Source organism: Chelmon rostratus, chromosome 7, assembly GCF_017976325.1.
Source record: "Chelmon rostratus isolate fCheRos1 chromosome 7, fCheRos1.pri, whole genome shotgun sequence".
Classification (NCBI taxonomy): Eukaryota; Metazoa; Chordata; class Actinopteri; order Chaetodontiformes; family Chaetodontidae; genus Chelmon; species Chelmon rostratus.
The window spans coordinates 8571839-8593592 of NC_055664.1; the positions used below are offsets into that span (position 1 = coordinate 8571839).

Sequence of the window (21754 nt, forward strand, 5' to 3'; positions counted from 1 at the left end):
TTTCTGGCCTAAAACTACCCAATTGAAGGCTCTTGACTCTTAAATACAATCAGAACTAGGTAATGTGAAATTTAGAGAACTGGGGGGGATTTAAGTTCCTTGTCACAACATTAAAACCATCTAATTTCCTGGAGCTATGGCCCTAGTCACAATGCATTGAACACTGCCATATTGTAAGCTTTACACGAGATTGCAGAGCTGTTGTAGTTGATTTCCCGAGACTGTGCAGGTGCAAGCAGTGAAAATGGCATAAAAAAAGACACAGACAGCTTTATTCGGTAAAAACGTTTACTGGCACATTATAGTTGCAAATGTTATAAGCTACCATATTGTAGCAGGTATCACCCGTTACATTGTAAAGTCTTGCAAATGGGGGCTGAAACTGTCTTCCAGGACAATGTCCTCCCCTTAAAGATTGCTTTTTTTTCATTGCCCTCTGAGCCTCATCTAACAGCAACAAGCAAAAAAAAACTTGTTACACCAGCATCAGGTGTGACATTCGTGACTGTTGATCACATTCAAATATACAGAGAAGCAAGGTAATCATAGTAAAGCTGCAAATCAAATACTATAAAGCTGCAGGCCTCCCCTTCTACTAATGCCGCATTCACCATCAAGCTTTTTTTTTTGTTTTGTTTTGTTTTTTGGTATTTACACAATAGTGAAGAGGCACTTGCTGTGCCTGTGTATGCCTACAGGAGAGGTCAGGGGTATTACCTTGCATGTTTAGCTGTGAAGCATTGCTTAAAGCGTGGCCAGCAGCGAGGTTCAGAGTATGGCTTCACAACCAATATTAAAAAATTCAGCAGCACCCCCTTATGGCCATGATAGCAATGAAGGCAAATCCACAGTGGAGTCCATCAGTGCAGTGGTTCTAATATCCAATCCTGCTGCTTCCAAAGCAGGACACTAGGCTAGAGTATGATGGCTGTGCCTGAGCCAGTGAGTAGAGGTGCTGGAGTTGTGAACTGTAAATCAAAGCCATTTGATCACATTATCATCTGCAGGAACTGGGGCCACCTGCTGCCCATGAGAGTCAAAAACCTGCTGCTTTTCTGTGTCCTCATCGCCACTTTCACTCAAACGTCTCACCTCTGTCGCTCTGTCACTCACACAAACTTAAATAAAAACAAATTAATGTGTGACATGAGGGGAGAATGCCTGTAGATGTTTTTGCAAAAACATCGCTGTAGAGTTAGTGCTCTGCGGAAAATGGCAGAAAAAGTAAATGCTGAATGAAAAAGTCAATTTCATTATTCTCAACTTAATCATGTTAGTTAAATAAGCAACCCCAAAACAGAAACCCCTTGAAATGAAGGACTTAATCAAAAAGAAAGCCGTTTAAAAACTTTTAATATATATATTTTATATAATGTATACTTAGACAAGACAATGAGTCTTCCAAAATTTGAGAAATAGATGGACAAAAAAAGAGCAAAAATCAACAAACAAAAACAAAACAATGACAAACAAAAAGATTTTGATGTTCCTTTAGTGAAGCTCAAAAAGCAACCAACATCTCTTCCAGCAATATGGAATATAAAAATGTTTGCGTCAACATGCTGTCCAAAACCTCTCTCAATAATGTGCCTCCTTAACTCAAAGTATGCAGATTTACATTTCAACTTAACAACGCTGATGTTGTGATTAGTTCTACCTGTCTACAGGTTGAAGGTTGGTCAGCCAGCTCATGCAGCGTTTAGTTGGATTGTAGACCTGCAGACTGTTGCTCCGGACATACAACTACATAGATTTAAGTGCCTCGACACAGCATTAAAGAAAACGCAAATCAAAGGTACTGAACATCAAACGTGGAATCATTTGAAGTGTTAAACGTCCACCAAGTCAGTCAATTTTTGGCCTCATCATTAACTTAACAATGATTGAACTCTCATTCTTTAAATACGGGAACACTCAGAGGCTTATTTGAAAAAACATTTTTTAAACTTACACAGATATTACAAATGGAAAATCAACGAACGATTGGTGCCTAACTCTTCAGCTAGAAAATGAAAATTACTGGATCGAGGAAAGCGAATGGCTGTGTTCATCTACATCGGTCTTTCTAGACAGGTTGGGGAACAACTGCGGTCAAGCGTCTAGACTCTACTCTCCTCTTTCCTTCTGTTCTTTCGGTCTTAAACACATAGTGCGACTGGCCTTAATGAAAACTTGCCTTCTTGCCAACCAGCAGCTAGTTTGTCAATAAGTCAGTCTGGACTTACAACATGGACTCTCAGAGCCTGACTGCTGCAGTTAAATTAATGCAGCTTCTAAAGCAAAGGTTATCCATGCAAGATATCCCAGTTTCTATTCCTGACTGAGTCAATGTAGCGCCAAGCTGCTCGCAGCAATCATAAATTACATGCTTGTTCCCTTTTAAAAAAGGCCATCGAGTGCACCGTGTAGTGTCCTCTCTTGTCGATATTCCAGCAATAGTTCAGAGTTTAAAAACATGCAGAAAAACAGACACAAATGGATGGTGGAGAATCATAATGGTCGTTCATACATTCTCCTGCACTCATATGCACACACGCACACATTCACGCATCCGGTCGTCCATTCGCTTACACACACGTGCAGTGCAAACACAGAAATGGCAACTCTCCTCCCCTCCCTCTTTTCCCCATTTCCCCCTACTGTAGGAAAAGTCCCACGCTTGATTTGTAACAGCAACTTCCAGAAAGAGCACTTGTTAAAAAAAATGAAACAAATAAATCGCAAAAAATGCAGAAATATGGCTTTACATTTAAAACCATAACAATCGATGAAATAAAAATTTGTCTTTTCCTCCAAATCTTTACCATTTCCTAATTCTGATTATACGTTTTAAAATTCTATCAAGTACGTTTGTGTGTATATATATGCAGTCTATGCATGGGTTGGTGGGTGTGTGTGTGTAGCATGGGTAGAGCTGGTAAAGAGGTGGTACTTGCTGGCATAACCTGGTTTTCAAAGTGTCAAGGCTTTGATGTGGTACCCAGTGTAGTGCAGCAGAGGTCCTGCAGGGAAGCCTAAAGCCAACCCTGAGAGGACGTACAGAGACTAAGCTGCCAGTCTGTCCACACAAACCTGCTGAGGTCAGTCACTCACCGCCTGTGTGTTCATTTCACACTCTATGATCCCTGTCACGTCTGATCTGCAAGTCTATGTGTGTTTGTGTGTGTGTGTCTGTGAGTGCGTGTGCATTAAAGACCGAATGAAAATGTGTCTTGTGCCAGTTTTTGTTTGTGTCGTTCAAATTCCCCAGCAGTGCAAGTGTGTATGTGGGATTGTGATCATGTGTAAGCCTGCCTGCTTGTTTAAGAGTCTGAGTGATCACTCCCGTATGCTGGCAGAGTAGGAGAACTGAGGAAAGTGCGTACGCTGATCTGAGTCCTCTGCATCTAAACTGTCATCTGGAGCATGCAGAAAGGAGAGAGAGAAAAAATACATTGACAAGTTCAAAACAGATGTAAATGCATACAAATATGTATAAATCCAGCTTTAAAAGGTATAATGTGTAAGAATTGGCCACCTGTTGAAGGTCCCTCAAAACAAATAGTGGGCAGCATATCACCACAGCAGTTGCTCACTACTGCTGTAGCTATCTTTTGTTGTAGCAAGTAGCTGCCATTAGTTAGTTAGGCCAGTTAGCAGCGCAGCTAGTAGCCCAAACAGCTGACTGGAGCTTGTCCCCACTGAGAGCTTGGTGGAGGGGGGAATGCTGGTGTTTATCAGCAGTATCCGAGTGAACGCGGCTGGATCAGGACCGAACACAGCCTCCGAAAACGAAGGAGGTCAGTTTAATGACAGGGAAGACGGCACCGATTTACAGCGTGTTCGACCAGGAGTCTGACTCCGGACATGATGAAGACAAGACAGGGTGGAATAGGAGAACAGCGAAAAGAAGGTCGGTCATCACCAGTGTGCAAAAGCATCACATCTAATTCGGAGAACCAAGCCACAGTTGGTGATGTGATGATTTTGTTGAGTTTTATTTTGTTTCTGTCGAGTTTGGATGAAATGTGTTTTACGACAAGTTAACTTGGCGATTAAGCTCATCTTAGTTTGGTAAAAGAAAGAATGAATTCAGAAGGTGTACGGTTCCATTTTGTCTGTTTAATAAGAAAACAGGTCTAAGAATGTTTCCTTTCTTGACATTTTGTGCGTATATTTTGTTTTTTGTTTTTTCAGACTAAAAAAGCTGGGAAAGCTTATGAAGCGTAGCAAACTGGCATCCATCTCCCAGCTGAAACGAGGCTGTGCTATTGGTCTATCACCTCTTGAGGCACAAAGTGGTATTACGAGCCAGGATGGGCAGCAGCTAGCTGGTTAGCATGCTAAATTTAGGCGATATCGCTGCAACACAATGCAGACGTCTGTGACATCCTGTCAGAACTTCTACTTCCTCACATTCTGTTGAGGTTAGGTCATTTGATGAATGTTTTAAGCTAAACTTCCAGCCATATCTTACACACTGCACCCTGAAAGCACAAATGCGAGATGTCTATCTACTTACACTTGTCAGGGGGAGTTATTGTTATGGTTTGTGCTGTGAACTCATCATCGAAGTAACGTGTGTCCGTCTCTGATGTGACCTGGGGCTTGAAGGGTGGAATAAGCTGAGGAGAAGCAGATCATTTTACATTCTGAACATCTTATTTTAAATGTCATGTCTTTTGTTTTTTTTCCCTCTCAGCACCTCACCTTTTTTTCAATAACATCCTGCCAGTTGATGGAGGTGAAGAACTTGTGGCTCATCACATCTTTGGCATCATCTGGTCCGCCTCCAAGCCTGTAAACAAAACAAAAACACTATCATCATCATCATCATCATCATCATCATCATCCACTCAGCAGCAACCTTTTTTTACACAGATAATTGTGCAAACACTGTCATTAGAAATGCCCAACACACACTTATGCTGTGTTGTTCTGGCTTGTATTTACCAATTTCTAGATAAAATGTATTCTTCATTTCCTCACTGCTCACAAGTGTATGTGTTAGTAAGCCCGCAGGCGGTGCTCAATGTGCTAATATTAGCCGTTATTTGACTGTTCCCAGAAACACTGGGACTCGACCACAACAACAATCAATTACATCCTTGTTTATGGCCATTACCCTGTACCAAAACTATCAAGAGGGAACAAGGGCTTGATAATGTGGTTACTTATTTTATAGTTCAATGTGTGGTGCCCCCAAGCACAGTGGACAGAAAAGAAAATGTTTTTCTCAAGCTGTGCAGCTGCACCTTCAGGAACCGGTTGTTTCATACAAAAATAGCAAGCATTTATTTTACCTTAAATTAGCCTCTTGTTTAATATCAAAACACTTTACCATTCAAATTGTTTTTGAGTTTTTGGATCTTACTGTGCTTGCAATAAAAAAAACATTTTGATACAAGTGCATAAATGCAAGAAATCTGAGATTATATGACAGGTGCAGCTTGACTTGATACTGTTCATCATCTTATCACAGATATATCTGCATTTGCAAGAATGCCTAAAATTTCAAAGAAGAGAGGTTTGATGTAATTTTCATTAACCAAATTCAAAGGAACCTTATCGAAAATGTTTATGCTGTGTTTATACAGTGTTAATATTGATATTTATAGGATTGGTAACACTTACATTATCATTATCCCTACCATAGTATTCCAAATTCTTCGTCATGTATTTGCTTAATTAGTGCTTGATTATTAAGGTCTAACTGTGTAAAAACACACATCAGCTACAAACCACGAACCTTTGTTTGGGGTCCTTTTTGAGCAGACCGGCCAGCAGGGCCTTGGCCTCAGGAGCCAGGTTCTTGGGAAAGCGGATCTCCTCCATGAGGATTAGCTCAAAGAGACGCTCGTGGTCCTGGTTGTAGAAGGGCAACCGGCCGCACATCATCTCATACATGACCACGCCCAGTCCCCACCAGTCCACCGCCCGTCCGTAGTCATTGTCCTCTAGCACCTGAAAGGGTAGGAATTAAAAGAAATGAGATAGGGAAATAAAACAGTAAATGCTATTCATTGCATTGTGCTTTTATTCAACTGCAAGAGAACTAATTACTATCTACAGCATTTCAGTGTAGAGGAGATAATCTTCTTACTATATGAATACATTTCTGCTGTAGGATATTTGATTTTTGAACAAAATTTGAGAGAGCAACATTTCCCATTCCAGGAACCAGTTGACTGTTAATGTTCTACAAGCCAATTAGCATTTTCTTAGCATTAGCATTTAACTGTTGTGTGACAGCCAAAGCACCAACACTGCAACCTGACAACCAGCTTTACCAACTGATTCACTGTCCTACCTGGTTTTCACATAGTGCCCCACAATAAAGTCGACAAAGTTCCATCCCATTAAAACTAGCTTCCATCATGTGCTCATCCAGCCATGTGGTATCAGTACCTTTTTACATTATTGCGGTCACAAAACACATTGGATGTCAGAGATATACCTCTGGTGCCAGGTACTCCGGGGTTCCACAGAAGGTTTTCATGGTGGCTCCGTCTGTGATCCCCTCTTTACACAGCCCAAAGTCTGTTATTTTTATGTGACCGTCCTTGTCTAACATGAGGTTCTCCAGCTGTAGGAAGAGATTAAAGTTTAAGTTGACAGCTATGGTGGGAAAAGGAAAGAACAATGGGATATAGTGTTGATTGAAGGGTATGATTAAACATTGTATCTAAAAAGTAAGTTTTTTAAACTTGTACAATTTTATTTCAAAATCATTTTTAACACTCTCAGCACTGTCACTGCTCATAACTTGCAGCCCTGATAAAATGCCTTGTCTAAGGTCATAGCACATTAAATATTACTCCCCCAACTTGTTTACGAAACAATTAATACTATACTATCAGAGCAAGCAGACACCTTACCTTTAAATCCCTGTAAACTACGTTGCGTGAGTGTAGGTACTCCAGTGCTGATACTATTTCTGCACCATAGAATCTTGCTCTGTCCTCTGTGAATACTCTGTCCCGTGATAAGTGAAAGAAGAGCTGAAAAAGACAGAAGAATGTAGACAAAGGAAGGAGGGACAATTCCCCATATCCATTGAGATACTTGATTTCATAAAAACAAACTTGATTTGGAATTCCAAAAAGGTTGGGCATCCTCTAAAGGCTCAGTCATTCACGAACAGGGGTGGAGCCACTTTGTGAAACACATGATTGTATATAGGATTTTACTACATGGACTCAGGGACACTTTGCAAGACTGTTGTTCGTGAACACAGTTAATTCGCAAAGGATTGCATTCTGTTTTTATTTTCATTTTACACAGTGCCCCAACTTCTTTGGAATCAGGGTTGTATATCAACACATCAAACACAATTGTGGGCCAGATGAGAATGAGGAAAACTTACTTCTCCTCCATTTGCATACTCCATCACAAAGCATAGCCGGTCATGGGTTTGAAATGCATATTTTAGTGTCTGCAGAGGAGGAACACAACAGTTAGCGACTGCATTATACTGATTAAATGGTCCATTCATTTTGGAAAGCACAACTGAGGCAACGAGGCAGGCATTGGTAGCTCACCGTTAGAAAAGGATGCCGCGTATTTTGGAGAACTCTGCTTTCTGTAACTGTGTGTGCCACCTCATCCTAGAGGAATACACACACATACACACATTCAGAGCCACACCACATACGAATAGACAGCAATACTGTTCCAAACAGTTTAAAGTCAATATTTTACTGTGATTTAATTAGTACCAACTTTAGCAATGATGACTTCTTTGCGAAGGATTTTCATGGCGTAGTACATCCCGGTGGCCTTCTCCTTCACCAGAATGACTTTACCAAATGTTCCTTTCCCCAGCAGCTTCAGGTAGTCAAAATCACTCATGGTCTGTAGGATTAGAGATTCAAATTCAAATTAGAGAACTGGGCCCTTAGCATTTGAGAAACAGAGGCAAGGAAGTGGACTCTTTCTACACTGAAAAAAAATGACTGAAGTGACTGATGTGTAGGAAATGCAGACACTGATCACTATTCACACAAAATCACATACAATGTAAAGCAGGAAAGCAATTCAAATCATGACTGGCCCATACAAGTAGAACGTTATTCACAAAATAAGGAATCAAAACCAAACAACCTTGAAGAACCACATCAATGTGATCAGTACAGATTAACAGCCTTTTACACTGCATCCCTACATACTTTTTTATGCTGGAAGACAAAGTAAACATTTTACAAGACAAACTAAGTCTGTGAAACCAGAGCCATTCAGGATCACTTCAAGTGAATCAGCATTTGACAAAATACATACACAAATGTTACCCTCCACTCATTTAAAGATTGCTTCACCAAAAAGCTTTGAGAAAGAGGCTTAAAGTTTGAACAACTTGCTCAATAAAGATGAGCTTAGCTGGACAAACACAGCAAACACTCAGCTGCCAGGCGCTGCTTGTGCAAATACTGACCACTTTTGTGCGGGATTTGGACACAGCAATCTCCATCTCCTCTGTGCCGCTGCTGTCACTTGGTGAGCCAAATTTGATCTCCATGGGCTCCTCATCCTGCTGCTGACTCTTCAGGCTATTTGCCACTGCCTGGATCGATCGCATCCATTCTTTCCTAACCCAGAAGAAAACACATGTTGCTCTTATCAAATCTAGCCAAAGCCATGTATACATTACATTGAATCTTTAATAAGAAGTTTGAATTGGCAAAAGTTTGGCCTTGAGATACAAATTATAGTTAGCAATGACATATTTGTGTAAACTCTTTTTGTTCTGACAGATGTTATACTGTAGATGTTGGGCCAAAAATATACTTTAAGGGAGAAACAGTAGTCTAACAAACTGAGTTTAGAAGGTAGAGGATAATCTGGGGGGCTGCTGGGATTTGGTACTTGGCAGAGCCGATGTAAACAAAACTCAATGACGATTGCTTGGGTTAGGGGTGAATAAATCAGGTTTAATCTGGCACAGAATTCTATTTCGAGCATGATGGTCTATCCTACTCTCGCAAACTGAATTTCACTGCCTGTAGCAAACAGTGGTCCATTTAGGCCCTCCGTGATTGATTTTGTGAAAATGTTGTTCCTTGTGCATTTCTGTCCTTACGCCCTTTAAAGAAAGCCTTGCCTTAGTTAGCAATAAGAAACCATTTCATTCCAGAAATTATTTTATAAAGTGAAATGTTTATCTCATGTGGAGCAAATCTTCAAACACATTTTTCCCAAGACACTGTCAATACCTGTCATAATCAAAGCGTTTTTTCCCTTTCCATTTTGGTCTTCTATTCATACTAAGACATGTCCACAAATCCTTTCCAAAGTTGAAAAATCTGAATACTACATTTCTCCAGACCAGAGCATAGACATTTATGTTTCATGTTTTGTGATACATGATTTGACCTATGTTTCAGTGTAAAAAAACAGTTTGCCTTGGCAAACATAGCTTGTATAAGCTTTGACCAATTTACCTTAAACGTATTCAGTGTTTTGAAAAGAGAAAACCAAAATGTATACATTAGTGAGAACAACTCAATAGGAAGTTTGAATATTGTGAAACACATAACTGTCATTGATAATGGACTCAATGGTCGCTGGTCTATGCCCCACTCCTGATTTGTTTAATTTCAGGAGCAAGACGAAATTTGCCTATTTTGATATTGCTCTGGTGTTTCAGTGTAGACAGACAACTTTTCAGAAACATCCTTAAGTGTGGACAGGAGTGGTTTTGAAGTGTGAATTTTCAGATTTAGTGGCTCGCATTTTCACTCAGGCCTATTCTACTTAAGTGACTTAAAATCTGACTTAAAATTAAACCCTTGGAATAAATGTCTTTTACCTCTCCTCGTTGCTGTCTACGTGGAAGGTACGCTCAATAACGGAGGTCCATTGCAGGCAACGAATGACAAACGTGTTGGGCCTGGGGCGCTCTGTCTTCATCAGCTGGCATTCTGGAAGGCATAGACACATCAGCTGAAGGCACTAACAACAAAACATGAACACACCTCTCAGAGTTTAGTCTGGAACTTATTGAAATTATTGACAGCCAGAAGGGAAAACTGACCTGCGACAGAGAAGTTGTTGAGTGGTGGGAGACTGTGGTCACTGGACACCTCAGGCTTCTCTTTGTAACCGATGAAGGAGCCATCGCTCTTTAAGATGAAGTAACGAGGCCGCCATGTTTTAATGTATTCACCTGGAAAACATAAAGGTGAAGATTGTTGATCCAGCTGGCTTTTAATGTTTGACTACTTGCTCATGTATTTGGTTTTAATGTGGCCATTCCTTGTCACTATATATCTTGTAAATGACTGCTAATATAGATTTTGCCATGGACTATTACTTTAATGTAAACTCAGATGATGGACGGTGAACACAAGGGGGCCCCTTACCTCTCTTGTGGAGCCATCCCTCTCTCACAACACTGACTTCATTCATGCTGGGGCAGAAGACTCTCTGGATTGGGAGGGGGCAGCGGACAAGCTGGTGGAAATTGTGCAAACTGTTCCTATTGGTCAAATGCCTGTCAGTGGCTCAGATAAAAAACAAAAACCTATATAACACCTAAAGGAAAAGAACAGAACGAAATACTGTTAGTGCAGAACATACAGTCAGTAAAATACTAAAACAGTGCTCATCACAGCCTGGTGCAGTTTTAACATGTCATTAAAACTCAGAGACCAACATTCAGTCACGTGTGATGGGCTATAAAACCCCCATATGAGAAAAAAAACAATAACAGAAAGGCAAGTGAATACTAGTGCACTGTTACTCTTTGTTAAAATGTTGTTTATAACCTCAGCTGACTTGTAAATATGTGAGCAACAACAGCTGTGCGACTCCTGACTATTTACAATTCAGTCCCTCAATAAAAACATAGCCTTGGGTAATATTTTGGATGTAGAGGAACACTGAAAAATAAATGTGAAAAGACATGGGGCCTAAAGGAAGTTAAACTAGTGCCAGGAAGGTGGAGGCTGCGACATAAAGTGAAACTGATTTCTCAAAACAAAGGAAACTTTCTGTGTATTGCTCTTGATGCCTATCTGAGTGTTGTCACCACAGCAGCGCGCTTGACTAAATTCCTCACCTTCTGAGGCCCTCTGTTGCCTTGAAACACAACTCCACAACAAAGAAAACTGCTGAAATCTGCACGTCTGCTCATCGCCTCTTATCGGACCATCTGACACACATGACAGTGATAACCAAAATGGGACTAGCATAATAACTGTAATGACCACGAGTTAGATATTATAATTCAGGTATCTCCATCATCTCTTCTTCTCCATCAACACTCACTGACGTGGCCCAGTGTTTCCGAGTCATGATGTGTCTAAATACGGTAGATCTTGTTATTTTAGTGATGCCAGGTAGAATTCAAATATCGAACATGTCATTGATCTAACGATTAGCAAAATGGCTGCAAAGCTCTGTATTGTCAAATGTAATATTCTACCACAGCTCTTGCTGAATGTTTGTGGAGAGGCCTTGGTGATCCAGGGTCAGCCCTGAATCAACAGCTTATGTTAGATAATAGGTTTACCAGAATTTCACAGTATTTCAGTGAAAGTGATGGGATTGAGTATTACAGTGCATACAGTCACCGGAACACCAAGACTGTTTGAACTGCTTTGTTTACAAAGATAAACACAGATAACGCTTCCCACGATATCTGACTTTTTATGACCATAAGAGGTGCGTTCACGGTTATACATAGCTTAACACCTACTTATTTGAATGGCCGGAGTAATAGTGGGTGCTCTTTGAGATAATAAATGTGAAGCACAACTTCACTCTTAATTGTAAAAAGTTCAGTGGTCTTAACGAATAGGACATTTAGCCACAGTAATAAATAGTCAAGCGTTAAGGTACTTGGTTTACATATAACGTTAGCTAGCATAACTAGGAAATAATAAAGAGACCACAAATATCAGTAACCTACTTTATATTGCTACCGAGTTAGATAATTGTATGTAATTCAAGTTAACGCCTTAATAATTACAAATTATAAACAGGAGAACCACAAGCTGCCGTACATAAACATTAACGCAAGTCAACGTTATGGCATACTCATCCTCAGCGTTGTAACGTTACCTAGCTAGCTAAGTGAGGCAAAGTCAACAAACGTTACCTTCCAAGTCCAAAACAGGTTGTTAGCTGTTCTACCGTAGCTTTACAGTACACAAGTTGCTACAACACTTCATCTACAGCCGATGGGCAGTTTGGCCAAGTGGCGCCCGAGACAGCAGTGAGGACACTGACCATGACCGCGTTACGACCAAACAAGGCAGCTAGCCAAAATAGCTTTCAAGCTAACGGCTAGTTAGCATGTCAGTTAGCCACTTGCGCTAGTTCTCCTCATTACCCCGGCTTTTCTTACCTCGACTTCAGCGACAAAATCTATCCAGCTGTCGACTGTTGAAGAGACTCGGAGGTATGCTGCACAAAGCTCCCACCAGTTATCACTTGAAGCGTGTGTGTATTGAACTCTGTCAATGATCACACAGCGTAGCGGACTGCTCGCCGAGCTTGTTTTCTTCTCTCACAACAACAGCAGCGGCGGCGGCGTGCTTGGTCTGTTGCTGCTGCAGTGGTTCACTGAAGCGTTTGCGAGCCAGCGAGGGAATAAAGTCCACTGAGCTCCAACTTGATGGACTGTTATGTTGGACACAACGACAAATAATCTCCAAATCCTGGACAGACAAAACCGCCTCTTTATGGGTTTAATGTGGTTAGTCGCCTGCTTAGCGTGGAAACCCTCCGTCCCAGCCAGACAGTACAGCAGCCCCGCAGACGCACACAATAGGAAGTGACGTACGAGGCCAGAGAGGGTCCACTGCACCTGAACGGTCGGTGTGAAAGTACATCAAGTACTATACTGTAACCTTAACCTCACCCCGAGTGTGCAGGGCTGGTGCACAGATTGTCTGAGAGATAGATAGTGCCAAACGCTTCCAAAGACTCATGTCAAATGTCCCAAAGTGTGCTATTTTTTTTACCCTGTGATCCCACCTCCTCTTTAAACCAATGGTTTCCTTTCAGTCTGCTCAGTGGGTCTGAGTAAAGCACCTATTCTTTAGCTGTGACCATTGTCAGAAACTCATGAATCTAACTACTGCGACAGCATCATGTGTAAAATGATGGGATTTAAGAAAGGGGCAATGTTGTAAATGTAAAAAAAAAAAAAAGTTTATTATTCAGATATCATTTACATAAATGCTTCTTCCTGAAACGTTGGATGAATCATGTCCTCAAACGGTTTCTGTCAAAGAGGTTTACTTTGTTGTCTTTGTTGCTTTCGTTGCAGATAGCGAGCGCGAGCATCGCTGACACTGGTTTCGTTGTTTCGCTTCTCCAGCTTCTTCATGACATCCTCAGTGGAAACCTCTGCAAAAAGAACAAAGCCATGTATTAGTTTGTTATAAATGACGTAGCTTAACCAGTTGTTAATTCCCAAATGGCCTTTATACCCTGTGTTTTCGGTGGACTCTTATTTTTGATAATTTCACACATGGTCATAGCAGGGACCAAACACTTTCAATTAACCATTAAGCTGTACAACATCACAATTTCCAAATAAATATCAAATTAAATTTTCTGAAAACCTGGTTGTCTTTTGGCCGCTTCCCTGGTCTCCCATTTTATCATCTCCTCATCGGTCACTTCTTCTCTTGCCACGCTGCTCAGTTCATAGACATCCACCTCATGAAGTTTAGGTAATAAGTCCTTTACCCACTCGTATCGAATAGGACACACCGTCCTGATATACACCCGTGAGGTCACCAGCACATCGTGGAAGATGACCCAGTTCAGCTCATCCTCCTGGTCAAACAGCTTGGAGCAACAAGGAATCATGATCATAGAAGAAGTCACAGCAGAAGCATGAACATTTTGGTGTGTCCTTTATGAAAACCATGCAGCTGTAGCAGTCAAGAGTTTTTAAATGAATTCAAGAAAACACATTTACCGATGATGATGGATGTATGTGAACCATGGATCCATTGCCATCCATAGTGCAAAAAACCTTTCCAACGGACCTATGTGGGATGGGAAAAAGAACATTTTTTTACAACCAGGAAAAGTTCACATTACAAAGAGACAATAAAGGGATATGAATGAAGTATTTCAAATAAGGCTTGGTGATACCTTCTGGCAACATTGGTGAAGTACCCTGTGCACAGGCATCGTCTGAAGAGTTCACTCTTATTACCATCAAATGTTTCCACAGGGAAGTCTCTCTTCTGGAAGGTAAAACAATTTAGACTAATTATCACAGCAGTGTGTTGGCAAACATAATTAACAAATTAACGAATGACAGAGTTACACATCTGACCACACCAATCTGCAAAGAGGTTAAGAACAATTATTCAAGTACAACATGGATGTGGGGAACAAACATAATCTGTCACAGCAGTTCTGTAAAAACTGCTGTACCTGTGTGAGGCGAAGGAGGATCTCTCGCAGCTGAGTCTCCACACTAAAGGCAGACTTCAGCGCCCTCCAGTGGATCCAATTATCTTTACACCACACTGAGGGTCTGTCACTGCAGAGTGCAAGAGAAAGGCAGCGTTAAGTCCTGAAGACATGGCGAGTGACAGAATAACTGATATTTTTTGCCCACACAGCAAAAAATAATACGGATGCATGTGGCAGCATTTGTTGTGAGGTCCTTTACCTGGATTTGCATGACTGAAACACGCTGAGGAGGGTGGCAAAGTCGTTCGTGCTGCCGCTCTTGGCACTCAGCGCTCTGTGCTTTTTATCTGCCTCTTTCTGCTTCTCAGGGTGACCTGCAGGAAGGAAGACATCAGTCAAAAATGTGTGAACTTAAGGCTCAGGCCTCCACACTAACATTGCAACAGATCTTTGCATATGCCATTTCCTGTCACTTTAAATAACGAAATTTCTGCCCCCTAGACAATTACCGTAATAAAACTGAAATATTACACATAACGCAAGGTTTTTTGTAGCTCATTTTTAGAACAGGCTTTTTGTTCTTCTTTAAAGCTGAAGAGCTGACCTGGTCTGATGAAAATGTTCTCTACAGACAGCATGGCAGCCACAGGGAGAAGCAGGTCCTGACAGCCGAGCGAGGCAGCTTTGAGCACAGCTCTGGTAAGGCCTGGGTGCAGGGGGAACTCCACCATCAGCTCCCCCAGCCGGGTCACCCTGCCTCTCCTGCAGCCAGCACATCAGAGAGATACTGTGAGAGCTCATGAAATTTCACAGAGAACTATGTGCTGCTGTTACGCATGGAAATCCAAAAAGCTTGCTTTAAGGTATAAGCACTCACCTGTCGATGGCGTCAAATTGGTAGAGCTTTTTTAATGCCTCGAGAACAAACCTTTCCTCTGGACGGTCAAGATAAGGGAACCTTGAAAGAAAACAACTCATTACAAAAGGTAAAAGGAGCATAAAGAAATCAACTATAAGAGAGCAAGAAACCACAGAATGCTCATCACTGTACCTAATGACATCATGAACGCCCAGGCACTTGAGTGTGAGTATCACTGCAGTCAGACTCGTCCTCTGGATTTCTGGAACTGTGTATTCAGGCATGCTCTTCTCCCAGAATTCCTTGGTGTAGATTCGAAAGCATTTCCCAGCTGACGTTCTTCCAGCTCGACCTGCTCTCTGCTGAGCCTCGCTCCTAATCACAGAAAATCCCCCCAAAAGAATTCAGTCCAAATCTCTGCTGGCAGGCTTTCTTAATGGCATGGGTGTTCAGGAAAATCACTAAACAAACCTTTTCGCAGGTTCTAAACGGCATGTCACTCACTTAGAAACTCACTTTGAAATAGGCACCACCTCCAAGATATCCATCCCCACCCTTGAGTTGTGGTTGAGCTGCTTCACAAACCCGCTGTCTATAATGTACCTTCATGGGAAAAGAACTGAACAATGAAGTGTTTTGCAGAGATATCTGTGAAACATTTGAACGGTGCTGATTATTCATTATTATAGGGGTAAGCCAATGACCACAGGCCTCACTCACTTTATGCCATTGATGGTTAGAGATGTTGCTGCAATGTTAGTGGCCACTACACACTTCCTGATCCCTGAAGGTGGAGGCTGAAAGATTTGCCTCTGTTGATCTGTGATGAGACCACCACAAATGACATACATGGTTTGAACAGTGTTTTTTCTTTTGCAGTATAATCACAGCAGCATCACGAAGAAAGATACTGATTTAACCTGGAAAAGGCTACAATTTGAATCTACTTAACAACAAATAAGATGTAACAGCTGTTGTAGGTATTTACCAGTGGGCATGGATCCATAAAGAGGCAAAATAAGAAGGCCCTCCACTGTTTGGTCCTGCACATCATAGCGGTAGTCTATAGACTCAGCTTTCTCATACAGCAAGTCACAGGCACGCTCAATCTCTGACTGACCTGTCAAACATGGAGGATTAATATGGCAGACTTTGTCAAGGTTAAGATATGCTGCAATCTACAGGCTCGATATTTATGACTTACCTGTCAAAAACACAAGAATATCCCCGCTCATTTCACTGGTGTGCACATCAAGGGCCATTTTGACGACCTGAGGGGAAATTCAAATGAATGCCAAAAACATGCATGTTAACTTGATTGATCAGTAATGATTGTGAAGCTGTGTAGTTAAAGTAAATGCTTTTTTCCCCTTCAAACATTAAAGAGTACTCAACATCTGATACAAAGCTGAAACACGGTACCTCCTTCACATAAGCAGTGCTCTCTATGTCTTTAGGTCCTACAGCAGAACCAAACGTGCAGGTGACAGGAAACGTCCTCCCGGGAATAGTAAAGACGGGACAGTCGCTGAGAAAGGCTGAGAGTTTGTCAGTTTCCAAGGTGGCGGACATCACCACCACCTTCAAGGGGAAAAAGCGGCCCTTGGTGGCCTTAGCGGGGTTGGAGAACATTTTCTTCAGTAAACCCAGAAGAATATCCTGCAACAAAGACACTTACTCAGTGTATGCATTGGAAAATTGACAGAAAGAAGAAAAATAAGTATGCATCTATGAGTGTAGTGCAGAGGTGATTCGAGCTGCAAAGATAAAAACAATTAGTTGTCAACTATTAAATTAATCAACTATTCTAATGATTTCTTAATTGGTTTGAGTCAATTAGTAAGAAATAAATGTCAAAATTCTCTGATTTCAGCTTCCTAAATGTGAATATTTTCTAGTTTCTTCATTCCTCAATGACAGTAAACTGAACATCTTTGTGTTGCAGACAAAACAATTTGAGGACATCATCATGAGCTTTGGAAAACACTGATTCGCATTTTTTCACCATTTCCTGACAGTGCATAGACCAAACAACTAATCGATTAATCAAGAAAATAATCAACAGATTAAACCACAATGAAAATACGCTTTAGTTGCAGCTTTTGAAATAACATGTTAATGTCACTGGGTCAGTGTCACATATTGACTCACTGTGTTGAGGCTGCGTTCGTGGACTTCATCCAAGATTACAACACTGTATTGAGAAAGCACAGGATCTGCCAGGATCTCTCTGAGCAAACAACCGTCTGTCATGTACTTCACCACCGTGTCCTGGCTCAAACACAGTCACATCATCACAAAGTCACAATAAACACACTGGATTTTCGTCCAGGGGATGGGTAGTCTTTGCCCCTCACCTGTGATGTGCAGTCATCGAAGCGCACTTGGTAGCCAACCTCTCTACCCAGAGTGCACTGCATCTCCTGGGCTACCCTCTGGGCCACTGTGATGGCAGCCACTCGGCGGGGCTGGGTGATGCAGATTTTGCCATCTTTACAAACACCTACACAAAAAGAGAAGGATCCGGCTGTCACACCTTCATCCTTACTTGACAAAATTCACATTGCCAGGGACAAGACAGCAAAACGACAGCTTACCTGCTTGATGCAGATACTGTGGAAGTTGTGTGGTTTTCCCGCTGCCGGTCTCACCGGTGACCACCAGAAAAGTGCTGTCTTTAACAGCCTGAACCAGCTTGGTTTTGTGCTGATAGATCGGCAGGTGTTTTGTGGAGTCCCATCTTGTTGATTTGGACATAACTGAGAACTCTTAATGACCAGCTTTACGAGCAGATGTCAGTGTATGGAGCTGAACAGACGACAGAAATACGTACGTTTTTAATGCGAGACACGGTTTAGTTGGTGTTTGTGCCCAGAGATAACACTAAACTTCACAAAATACCAAATTCTTTCATATTTATTGATCTCGTTTCAAAGACGACATGCTTGCTCGATAACTTCCGCAAACTTCCGCATCCTGCGTTTCTATTGGTCGAACTGTGGCCACGTGACCCACGTTCCTCCGCCACAATAAAAGTCTGGTTGGTCTGTATAAAACGTGCCGACCAATAATAATGGTGCAAACTGAACATAAAAAATCATGTAGTGGCTTGCTTCATGTGCACATAAATATATTTATTTAAATTAATCAAATAAATCACTATATAGACTTTTTTTTGTGAAAAAAGGGTTTAGAGCCACTCTTTTAATATTTTTGTCCATGAAATGTTCACAAAGTGTTCAGCAAATTATATGATGTCATCTGAGGTCTTCACTTAAAGTCCATACAATACATACATCACCATCATCCATCTGCATAACCACCTACAATGAATAAGAGCAAGTACAGTGATGTAATAAATGTAATACTTAAAATAATTTGTTAAAAACTAAATTAGCAAGCCTTTTCCCAATCTATATCATCATCAAATATGGAAGACCTGCGTCTTTTTTACATACCACAGTTGTCTGGATACTTTTGCGAAGTCAAAAACAAACCCCTCTCCAGCTTGTACCAAGCAAAGATATAACTATACAGCTCAGATGTAAATATAAGTCAGAAAACCTATACTTCTTGGAACAGGTCTCTGGTTTGAGCAGGGCAACAGATGCACATCCAATTTCAATATCAAGCTGTAATATTAGTCACACAGGCAAGTTTTGTGCCAGTCATCCTGAACTGAAAAGTGGACCATCAGACAACTTGCATTATTCAAAGTTGATTTGATAAAAGCAAGTTAGTTGAGAATTAAAAGTATGTGAAATCTGCCTATTTAAGGACATTATAGTCAGGTTTATTTTCATTACAAATCATGAACAGTTGCTTCCAAATATGACTTGAGAGCAGTTCTTTTTCTGGTTGTTTCCAGTAGATAAAGAAGAGGTCCACCAGAGACAACACTGTAAAGAATCCGCTGTCCTGGCCCTGGTGTGATTCTTCTTAGTTTCCGTCTTCCTGAAAGACATCATCACAGTGTTACATGCAAACAAGTACATAAATCAATAAACCAAGACAGACAAGTCATAAAGGACACAGCTCAGCTCCACTCACCGTTGCTGCAGGATTGTGAGCAATCCGGTCCTTTACAGATCTCTATTTCACAGTGGAAATATACCTGTAGGAGAACATCCTATTTTCACAAAAATGACCACGTCCAAAAAATATCTGCGATTCATTAAAAAATATATATATATTCTCACATACCAGATTTTCAAATGTTGCAGGCTTAACAAATGAGAACAGCTTGACCACAAACCACTGATGAAGAGAGGGATACTTCAGCTCCTTACTGGGGACCACTGGCAGCACGATAGTTCTGTGGCTGTCACCACTGAAAGGACATCTGGATTGGACACAAAGATGAGCTTTAGTTGATCAAAGCACAAGTAAAGACTAGCTTTTGTTAAAAAAAAAAAATCGTAAAATACCCCTTTTCATTTCATTTTAATTCACCCTTTAACAAGAAGGTTCCATCTTTGTGGGTCATGTGGGTTTTCAGTCGGCGTCGCCCAGCAGTCCTCCAGCAGCAGCGTCAAATCCTCGTCCTCATGTTTGAGAACAAACACCTCCACATACACAGGCTGGCCGAGCTCAGTGACTGCTGGAGGGTCTCCAGAGGAATAGAAAGACCTGAAACTGGAGTCTGTGGGTAAAAGTTTAGGAAAATGAATATAAATATTGTAGAGGGTTTCAAGTTCCATTTTTGAAACTGGTCCTTTAAATTTAAAGCCATTAATTCATTTTCATGTCATGTATTAACAAATCGTGATGGGTATTTTGTTGAATAGAATATACATACAGACACATAAATTTAGGAAAGAATAACTTTCATGGGTAATAACAGCATGATTCAAAATTTGGAATGAAATGCAACAACAACAAAATAAACGTGACCTTTAGCAAACCTCATTTCAGTCCTCAGTAGTCCCTTACTCTTCAGTGTTGACAGGGACTTTTCTCCCTGAACCTCGATGCCAAGGTGAGTAATTTGGGCCAGTGCAAAGCTGCACTGCACAGTAAGACTACAAAAAAGAGAGACGAGAAGAGAGCAGGAAATGAGTGTCTACTTTCTTCAAAACGCAAGAGAAGTTTAATTTCTTACTGGAAAGGAGTGTCACGGAAAACAGAGCCTCTCTGCGGATGTTGTTTCACCTCAATGTTGACCCAGTAGGTTATAATCCCACCTGATATCTGAAAGAAACGAGCATATCTGTTATATTTGGACACAAAAGTACCATCTGATGATCTGATGTAGTTTATTCACATTCACCATGGACTGAGTGCCACAATCAGTGAATGGAAAGCTGAAAGTGACAGCATCCTTGGATCTTTTTTGGGCTTTACAGCCGTGGCCTTGGCCCGAAGGGATCCAGATCACGTCCAGGTTCAGAGGTGGGACTGTGGCATTGTGAGGGATAGTAATGTTGAACCCATCCTTGTTGCAGAAATGATGCCTTGGTACAAGTGGAGAATCATTTTTGTCCGCCTCTGTGGAAAACAAGGTGAGAATTAATGATGAACTAAGCGTCCTGACTTTATGTGTGCACTTAGAATCACTACCTTTAACTTTCCATTCACAGGAGAGACGGATGGACTTGATTATTTCAACTCTCCCCCTGTGTGCACGTGCCATGATGACAACAGTCACATGTGTCATATTTTTCTATCGGACAACATGGTAGAGAAAAATTAGAACATGCAATAGATAATTGTATATATCTGCAATTGAAATAAAGACACTGACGCCCTCAAGTGACTTTTAAGCTTACTTGTTTTCTTACAAAACATCCACGGGAAGCAACTGTCAAGATAAAAAAGGTTTCAGTTTCTCCCAGGAAGTAGTGGCACTGTTTTGCAACTGCAACGGCTTGGTAATATCCGCGGTCTTCATCTGTGTGTTAATTTGAATGCAAACAAGAGCATATAACACAAACACTTGAAAGCATTGTGTCATGATGGATAAGATGTATTTGTAGTGTCTGACTCACCTTGAACATAAATGGTGAAAGGAAGATCAGCGTATTGCACCTTTGGCACGTAAACAGACATGAACCTGTCGTGGCAAATCGATGTGCTATTGTTCATAATGTCATAGGCTGTTGCTTGAAATTGTTTTGAAGCAGTGAGAGCCTCAAGACTCAAAAGAAGCAGGGATAATGAAATAAATGTCACCCAAGTGAAGTCTGTACTGCAGGCCTTCATCTCTGGACACTGATGAGACTGTCTGACAGGTGGAGCAGCTGCTCCCTGTTTGGCTTAATTGGCACGACTCCCATGATTCAAAAACTCACAGTGATTCTGTCGCCTCACAGCATGAGGGCCCTGTGTTTAAAACAACTGCTCTCTGGGGCCTCTCTGGTGTTTGTGTGTTCCCGCGTTCTATATCTTATCATCCTCCCACAGTTAAAAGAAATGCCGGTGAAACAGAAACTCTGAACAGTCTGCAGGTGTGAGTGTGGTTTGAAGAAAAGGCTGCTGTTTCCATTTGTGGTCAACTGAGGAGCACATAGCTCGTGCTTTATGTGAAAGTCAAAT

At 41.2% G+C, this 21754-nt stretch overlaps 3 protein-coding genes across 5 annotated transcripts; all 3 read right to left on the reverse strand.

The window, feature by feature from the left end:
- Nucleotides 1–1336: 1336 nt before the first annotated feature.
- akt2 (v-akt murine thymoma viral oncogene homolog 2) lies at nt 1337–12736 on the reverse strand. Its single transcript, XM_041940165.1, has 14 exons — nt 12326–12736; nt 10338–10509; nt 10010–10141; nt 9785–9896; nt 8411–8564; nt 7702–7833; nt 7521–7586; nt 7346–7414; nt 6858–6980; nt 6437–6565; nt 5729–5943; nt 4690–4777; nt 4502–4604; nt 1337–3398 (listed from the first exon to the last, which is right to left on the reverse strand). Exons 2-14 carry the CDS (start codon nt 10381–10383, stop codon nt 3319–3321), a joined length of 1449 nt encoding a protein of 482 aa, XP_041796099.1. The 5' UTR covers nt 10384–10509; nt 12326–12736; the 3' UTR covers nt 1337–3318.
- Nucleotides 12737–13120: 384 nt separating this feature from the next.
- Nucleotides 13121–18175, reverse strand: dhx40 (DEAH (Asp-Glu-Ala-His) box polypeptide 40). The gene is made up of 17 exons (XM_041940160.1): nt 17818–18175; nt 17578–17723; nt 17372–17491; nt 16643–16879; nt 16425–16491; nt 16209–16340; nt 15941–16040; nt 15737–15823; nt 15413–15595; nt 15239–15319; nt 14966–15123; nt 14621–14735; nt 14380–14488; nt 14092–14186; nt 13913–13982; nt 13551–13779; nt 13121–13332 (listed from the first exon to the last, which is right to left on the reverse strand). Exons 1-17 carry the CDS (start codon nt 17975–17977, stop codon nt 13211–13213), a joined length of 2211 nt encoding a protein of 736 aa, XP_041796094.1. The 5' UTR covers nt 17978–18175; the 3' UTR covers nt 13121–13210.
- Nucleotides 18176–18405: 230 nt separating this feature from the next.
- LOC121608793 (zona pellucida sperm-binding protein 4-like) lies at nt 18406–21737 on the reverse strand. 3 transcript variants are annotated; one of them, XM_041940163.1, is made up of 10 exons: nt 21208–21737; nt 20989–21110; nt 20780–20882; nt 20490–20707; nt 20322–20410; nt 20114–20241; nt 19673–19862; nt 19424–19562; nt 19271–19334; nt 18406–19174 (listed from the first exon to the last, which is right to left on the reverse strand). In XM_041940163.1, exons 1-10 carry the CDS (start codon nt 21419–21421, stop codon nt 19023–19025), a joined length of 1419 nt encoding a protein of 472 aa, XP_041796097.1. In that variant the 5' UTR covers nt 21422–21737; the 3' UTR covers nt 18406–19022. The 3 variants fall into 3 exon arrangements, with proteins under 3 accessions (XP_041796097.1, XP_041796096.1, XP_041796098.1); XM_041940162.1 differs by having other exon boundaries at nt 20490–20882; XM_041940164.1 differs by having other exon boundaries at nt 19033–19174; nt 19476–19562; nt 20490–20882.
- Nucleotides 21738–21754: the final 17 nt, after the last annotated feature.

What these genes read in the sequence shown, in the direction of transcription:
- akt2 (XM_041940165.1), bottom strand. Translation starts at nt 10,383, where the DNA reads ATGAATGAAGTCAGTGTTGTGAGAGAGGGATGGCTCCACAAGAGAG. An exon ending in GTAGACAGCAACGAGGAGAG is followed by an intron (nt 8,565 to 9,784) that starts GTAAAAGACATT and finishes CTTCTGGGTTAG; the next exon opens with GAAAGAATGGATGCGATCGA. An exon ending in AAGAAGTCATCATTGCTAAA is followed by an intron (nt 7,587 to 7,701) that starts GTTGGTACTAAT and finishes GTATTCCTCTAG; the next exon opens with GATGAGGTGGCACACACAGT.
- dhx40 (XM_041940160.1), bottom strand. Translation starts at nt 17,977, where the DNA reads ATGTCCAAATCAACAAGATGGGACTCCACAAAACACCTGCCGATCTAT. An exon ending in TATTCTTGTGTTTTTGACAG is followed by an intron (nt 16,341 to 16,424) that starts GTAAGTCATAAA and finishes CATGTTTGACAG; the next exon opens with GTCAGTCAGAGATTGAGCGT. An exon ending in ACATACATCCATCATCATCG is followed by an intron (nt 13,780 to 13,912) that starts GTAAATGTGTTT and finishes TGTTGCTCCAAG; the next exon opens with CTGTTTGACCAGGAGGATGA.
- LOC121608793 (XM_041940162.1), bottom strand. Translation starts at nt 21,421, where the DNA reads ATGAAGGCCTGCAGTACAGACTTCACTTGGGTGACATTTATTTCATTA. An exon ending in TGGAACCTTCTTGTTAAAGG is followed by an intron (nt 19,563 to 19,672) that starts GTGAATTAAAAT and finishes TGTCCAATCCAG; the next exon opens with ATGTCCTTTCAGTGGTGACA. An exon ending in CTGCAACATTTGAAAATCTG is followed by an intron (nt 19,335 to 19,423) that starts GTATGTGAGAAT and finishes GTTCTCCTACAG; the next exon opens with GTATATTTCCACTGTGAAAT.